A 7,025-nucleotide genomic window follows, 5' to 3' on the forward strand; every position below is an offset into this window, starting at 1 on the left:
GGGAAGGAGTGAGTGAGCTGCCACATGGGACTCAGTTGTCAGCTGGAGCTAAACCATGACAGTAAATTTGGATCAGCTCTCCCAGGTGTATTTCTCTCCCAACCTCTTGCCTACACCCTACTTTCTTGTTGTGAGGGCAGACTGAGAAAGAGAAGGCCTTGATGCTGTGCAAGCACTGCTCAGCAATAATTAAAACGTTGGTATGTTACCAACTCTAAAATGTTTTTGTCACAAATCCAAAGCACAGCACCATCTTGGCTGCTAACTCCATCCCAGGACAGAGCCAGCACTGTCTCAAGCCCTTATTCTGTACCATTTACATACCTGTGATGTGGGCTCCATCTGTTGCAGCAGTCACTCAGGACACAAGAGGCAAAGGGTTGTGTTTATTTGCTGGGCACTAAAACCAGCTCTAGGTTTTGCCATGGGACTCTTGCTCGGTTCTTTATGAGACCCGTCATCTGTTGGTTCCATTAGCTTCTGCTGTAGTCTTTCCTGTAGCATAGCTCAAATCACAGGTAACAGTTTAACATATATCAATTACAGCACCACTAGGATGGAGGGAGGAAGGTGTGTCTTTTCCCCTTTCTCCCAAAGAATTTCACTTCAGGCTCTAAGAAATCTTCCTGCTAGATTAGTGTTTTACAAATCTGTTATACCCCCTTTCCCTCCCTTCAAAATAAAAGAAGACAGAACTGTCTTTGGAAAACTCTTAGGGAAGTCTCATTTTGTTCTCCAATCAGAGTAATTACAAGAACCTAAAAATGAGATAGGTTTTACAATGTGTTGTACCTATGTACTCTAATATATAAAAAAGGAAGTCAGAAATTGAAGAAATTCCTACTTTTCTCCTTTTTCTTTAAATTAAAGCATGAAGATCATATTTGTTCTTTGAATCAGTCTACAGAGTTCCAGTATTCTACCACAGGAAATTCAAGGTGGTTTGTTTTTAAAATCAGGTTAGACACTGTCTCTCAACCACATTAAGTATATATTCCTTCAATACCTGCTGTGACATTTTGCCTACTTTTATGGCATCCATACTGCACTTCTTGAAAGCTGCTGTATTCCTTCATGAAGAATGCCTTCTGCCAATATGATGGTTTTTATTCAGGGGGTTCATAAATTTGCTTTGCACTTGTAAGAAATAGTGAATGTAAACTCAGTGTGTTCGCTCTGAAAAATGTGTCTCCTACACTTTTAAAATAAAAATCATGTTATCCCGTTTCAAAACCTGAGAAATCGCAGATTTACATGTCTGTTATGATTCCGTCAGTGTTTTGGTAGTCAGTTTTTTCCTCCTTTAGGATGACAATAACACAGGAAAAATAAGAAATATTCAAATATTACAGTGTCATAAGCTTTTCCTCTTGTTCAGTTGATAGTCCAGAATCACATTAGTTGCATTGTAACATAACCAGTACAGACCTGTATAAGTATTCACAATTCTATTGACTTCATGCCTTTGGATTTTTTTTTATATAGCCAAATTGTACTGCCACTGAGAGAGCCATTGCACGACTTGCAACACACCCCATCTTGAAGCCCAGATTTGTTGAACTTAAAGGTATGAAATATATATTAACTTGTTTATGACTTCAGTAGCCTACTGATATGTTACCTTGCTGCTGTACATTCCAGACATGAACAACCAGTATAAAAAGAAAGGTAAAAAACAAACAAATTAATAAAAAAAAAAAAAAACCACACACACAAACACAAAACCAACACCACTCTTGTAATTACCTTAACTAGCTGCAGTGAACTGTCACCATCTTGTAGCCATTTATATTGGATGAAATGGGCATATGTGTGACAGTATGCTATATGACATTTAAGATATAGGGTGTAGGATAAACAGGCCTCATAATGGGAATTCTAAAAATCGAATGTATGTAATGGAGTATCTCTAAGTTAAATAGGACTGAACTGGCAATGAGCACAGTAACTATCAGATACACAGGTGGAAGGAATGTTACAGCTGGGTTTCTAAAGGCAGCTAAAAGGTTTTTTTTCTGGGACCTGTCATTACAATCCTTTTTTTCAACTAAAATTGATGTTTAAAAGGGTTGAGTCCTAGTAATAATGTCACAAAGTTACTTTGTTAATAACAGAGTATTGAAAACACCCATTAAGTTATTTCTGAGCAATTTACTGTGTATTTGCAGTTTTTACGCACAAAGTAATGCCCTAGATGAACAACTGCAGGTTATTTGTTGAAGAGTTCACAGTTAAACCAAATTTTAACAGTGTATTCAGTTGGTAATAGTTTCAGGTTCTTTTCCTCACTTTTGTTGATGCTGTACTCTAAGGTATTTACATCTTCCATGTGTTCAGTGAATGATTGATAAGGACAGTCAAAATATGCTTATTCAATACAACTTATCTAACTTGCAAAAATGTTTCATTATGTTAAAATAACTCTGTAAACTCATGTGTAGCTGCAACAAAATATTTTTCTTCTTGCCCTTGTATAGCTGCTGTAAAAGCTTTTAAGGATGAAAGAAAGAACCCAGTCACAACCATACCTGCAAAAAAGGCTCAGTCAGAAGAACAGCCTAAGTCAGCACAACATTTCAATAGTAGTTTGGGTGACCAAGGTCTTAAACAAGCTTATAGACAGCAAGGATATGAACACAAAAAAAAAAAAAGTGTGAAAATAGAAACTGACAGGGTGGGTAAAGACCCTTGTGAGAGTGAATCTGAGCAGGAAACTGTGGAAATGGAAAGAGCATATGCTCCAGAAGAATCTTCATTTCAGGCAGGAGAAGTGCAAGCAGTCAGTCAGAATAAAACAGGAAAGAAAGTTGGCTATCAGAAAAGGAAAGAAAATGTGAGCATGAACAAATTAAATGCAATAAAAGAAACAATTAATGATGATAGTGACCAGAAGCAACCTAGTGAAGAGGAGTACTTTGATGATAGTACTGAAGAGAGATTTTATAACCAGTCATCAGATTCTGACAGTGACAGCGATGATGATTTCTTCATTGGCAAAGTAAAAAGAAAGAACAAGATAGCAGCAGTTGATGATCTTTCTTCAGCAAATGAAAAGGGTAAGCTTCAGAAAAATGTAGTGAAGAATGAAAAGAACACAGCGCCTGGGACAGCACAAAATGTGACCCTGGAAGAAGGAAAGCCACATGCAAAAACAAGCAGGCTAGAATCAATGTTCTGCAGTTCATTGTCTACCTCTAATGAGAAGTCTCAAAACAGAAGAAGGTAAACTTTTCCACTTATGTTCACCATTCCCTCCTTCCCAGTAATGGAAATTGTTGTGATTTTTTAGTAGCCCTTACCAAACCAGTAGAATTTCAGCCAACCACAGCTTAAAATAGTTTCATATATAGTACTCTGCAGTCTTATGTTTTCTTGACCCTTAACTATTTTTCACATTCATACTAGCACTGACATATACATAGGATTCCTAACTAGACCTGCATCCAGTCACTACTGAATACTTCTATTTTTACTTCTTTATTAACAAAGAGGAAACAATATACATTATGCTTGAAAGGTCATTGCATGAGTGTTTGGGTGATTATGATTCATTATTCATGGGTGTTTGTCATCTTACAAGTTTGTTGAAAAAAAACTGAATTCTCTCTTTATTTTTAGAAATACAAAAGACCAGCCTCTCAAAAATGGAAGAACAGGTATGTTTACTTAGCCTGGTAAAGTTATAAAAGTAAAAACATCTTGAGATTTTATTGCCTCTGCAATCTAAACATGATAGACTATTTTTTGTTTCATTTCAATTTTTTTGCATGTATTTTAACATTTTTTAGTAAACTGGTCCAATTGTGGAGGTTTCATTTTAGTCTGGATATTGTTCACTCTTTCTTTCTTTCAATATTAGAAATACTTAGAGTAGGGTTTACACAGGAAAGTGCTTTTCCATCTGTCTTGATGTTGAGTGGTTAGTGTTACCTGTGTACAGGTAAAGGTGTCACATTTTGTAAGCAGGTTATCACATACGTAATTCCTTCAATAGTTCTTTCAGTATTTTATTCCATTGATAGTACATGGTTCCATTTTGGAATTCATTGGGTCAAGGATATAATTTCAGTCTTATTGAGTTACATTGTATAACATCTTATTAGTTTATTGTGAAGGAAGGAGTTGAGATTGTGCTCTTTGTCTGCACAAATTTTGAATGTGATCCATAATAACAAATCTTAACTATCTGCATTCTACTAAGTGACAATTTACTGGGCTGCAAGATTAGGAAATCTTGGTGTGAAAATTCAGATGAGTGTGTTCTCTGTGACTCATTAAGAAATTATTGAAAATATCTGCAGTCTCAAGGTAGTTTTAGCATATTTGTATGAAGGTTCATGATGTAGTTAATGTCTTATTTTGTTCTTCTTGCACAGCTCTTCTTAAAAAGGAACCACAGCTCAAGAAGCAACCATTTGCAAAAGCTGCAGGTATTAAATGCGACAATAAGAAAGCAAGTTTGGAGCAGCCTCTTCATCCTTCATGGGAAGCAAGCAGGAGACGCCGGGAACAAATGTCTCAAATTACAGCATTCCAAGGCAAAAAGATTAAATTTGATGACTAGACTATATGTAAATCGAGATTAAAAAAATACTCTTTGGGGATATGCATCTTATGGTGTTACAACTACTGTTTGAACATTTTTGTTATACTGTCCTTATCCTTTGCAATCTGTAAAATACCAACTGCTAGAATTTACTGTAATTCAATTATGAAGATTACTTCATTTATTCAATATGCTGTCTGTTGATGAATGTGGTCATATGGTCTTGGTTCATAGGCCCCATTATATAGTGCCACTAATTATGAAATACCCCTTAACGTGAATTAATGGATTTTAGGAACATCATTAGTGCCCTGTAGAAATAGTACAGATTCTTTGGAGCTTTTTTTTTTGTGTAAAAATGTACTTTAAACTATACAAGGACTTGGCTGTCGAGAGAGAGAGGAGTATACAAAATACTGAGGTGATAATCGTAGGACTGTATTATCAAACACATCTTAACTGAGAAAAACTAAGAGATTCTTAAACTTGAACAGACTTTAAAAATTCCTGAATGTATCAGGCAGCTGGTAAAGCTGATCAGTAGCATGCATGATGATATGAAAGTTTCTGGAGAGCAATAAAATATTAGCGTGTTAAATTGTCATCTCTGTCCTTTGATTATACTGCAGATTTGAAAAACTGAGTGTCTTTAATACTGTTGTCCTGGAGGATATTTCTGGGTACTCCAACATGTCTGTCTTGCACTTTTTGAAAGAATGATGAAAAACTGAAAGGTCTTTGTACGCTAAGAAATATTTGACTTTTAAGTGCCATTCTGAGTTTGGGAGTTGGTTTGATTGGTAAAATTTTTGTTGTAACTTTCTTCAAGGGCTTTTCCTACTGCTTAATTGAAAAAAAATTCTGAACTTGTAATTCATCTTTAATAGTGTTGTTTATTTAAATATAGTTAACTTTCATAATTAAATAAATTTGGAAACTTGGTAAATTACTGCAGTGGGCATAATATAATACACTGCACAATTCATGTGGTGCTGCCATGACTGTGCTGCCATCCAGCGGGACCTGGACAGGCTGGAGAGTTGGGCGGGGAATAACCTGATGAAATTTAACAAGGGAAAGTGTAGAGTCCTGTATCTGGGCAGGAACAACCCCAGGTTCCAGTATAGGTTGGGAAATTACGTATTAGAGAGCAGTGTAGGGGAAAGGGACCTGGGGGTCCTGGTGGACAACAGGATGACCATGAGCCAGCACTGTGCCCTTATGGACAGGAAGGCCAATGGCATCCTGGGGTGTATTACAAGGGGGGTGGTTAGTAGGTTGAGAGAGGTCCTCCTTCCCCTCTACTCTACCCTGGTGAGACCACATCTGGAATATGGTGTCCAGTTCTGGGCCCCTCAGTTCAAGAAGGACAGAGACATCTCCCTACGCTGGAGATGGTCCAGCGTAGGGCAACAAAGATGATGAAGGAAGTGGAGCATCTCCCTTATGAGGAAAGGCTGAGGGAGCTGGGTTTCTTTAGTTTGGAGAAGAGGACACTGAAGGGTGACCTTATTAATGTTTATAAATATATAAAGGGTGAGCGCCACGAGAATGGAGCCAGACTCTTCTCGGTGGCAAACGATAGGACAAGGGGTAATGGGATCAAGCTGGAACACAAGAGGTTCCACTTAAATTTGAGAAAAAACTTCTCAGTAAGGGTGACAGAGCACTGGAACAGGCTGCCCAGGGGGGTTGTGGAGTCTCCTTCTCTGGAGACATTCAAAACCCACCTGGACATGTTCCTGTGTAACCTCACGTAGGCGTTCCTGCTCCAGCAGGGGGATTGGACTAGATGATCTTTTGAGGTCCCTTCCAATCCCAAACATTCTGTGATACTGTGATACTGTGTTTTGTGATGCCTGAGAATAGTGCTGCATCATACCAAATGTCCATCTAGCCTAATACCTTCAACAGTTGTCAAACAGGAATGCTTAAGCATAGGCATAGAAGAAGCACATAGTGCTTCCAATTTCCAACTTGTTTAGCTTCCTATTTTAGAGCTCAGGGACATCTTGTGATATTGTGGGTTATTGTATTTAATAATCCTTAATGGATTTATTTTCTGCAGATTTATCTGCTCTTAAATCCACGTGAACTTGTGAAATCTGTATTCCCTTAAGGTGTAGAAGTCCTTCCTGTGTATTAAACTTTTATGAAAAACAATCTTTTTCTGTGTCTTGGCAAAGAAGGCCCCATTAGCCTCCTGGGTTGCTTTAGAAATAGTTGCCAGCAGGATGAGGGAGGTGATCTTGCCCTGTACTCAGCACTGGGGAGGCCACATCAGAAGTGCTGGGTCCAGTTCTGGACTCTCCAGTGCACAAGGGACATGGACAGATGGGAATGAGTCCAGCAAAAGGTGACCAAGATGATTAAGGGCTTTGAAGTATATGACAAAGGAGTAGAGACTGAGAGAGCTGAGAGACTGTTCAGGAGAAGAGAAGGCTCAGTGAGACCATAATGTGTATAAATATGGGGCAGG

The 7,025-nt window shown here is 38.0% G+C and overlaps 1 protein-coding gene across 1 annotated transcript in view; it reads left to right on the forward strand.

The window, feature by feature from the left end:
* SRFBP1 (serum response factor binding protein 1) overlaps positions 1–5,384 on the forward strand; it is a 77,491-nt gene extending 72,107 nt beyond the window's left edge. Inside the window, exons 5-8 of the mRNA XM_080362970.1 lie at positions 1,486–1,567; positions 2,478–3,222; positions 3,619–3,656; positions 4,377–5,384. Of these exons, the coding sequence (XP_080219096.1) occupies positions 1,486–1,567; positions 2,478–3,222; positions 3,619–3,656; positions 4,377–4,564 (1,053 nt within the window). The 3' untranslated portion in view covers positions 4,565–5,384. The remainder of the gene's footprint in view (positions 1–1,485; positions 1,568–2,477; positions 3,223–3,618; positions 3,657–4,376) is intronic.
* The last annotated feature ends 1,641 nt before the right edge of the window (positions 5,385–7,025 follow it).

This window comes from Nesoenas mayeri, assembly GCF_963082525.1.
Source record: "Nesoenas mayeri genome assembly, chromosome: Z".
NCBI lineage: Eukaryota > Metazoa > Chordata > Aves > Columbiformes > Columbidae > Nesoenas > Nesoenas mayeri.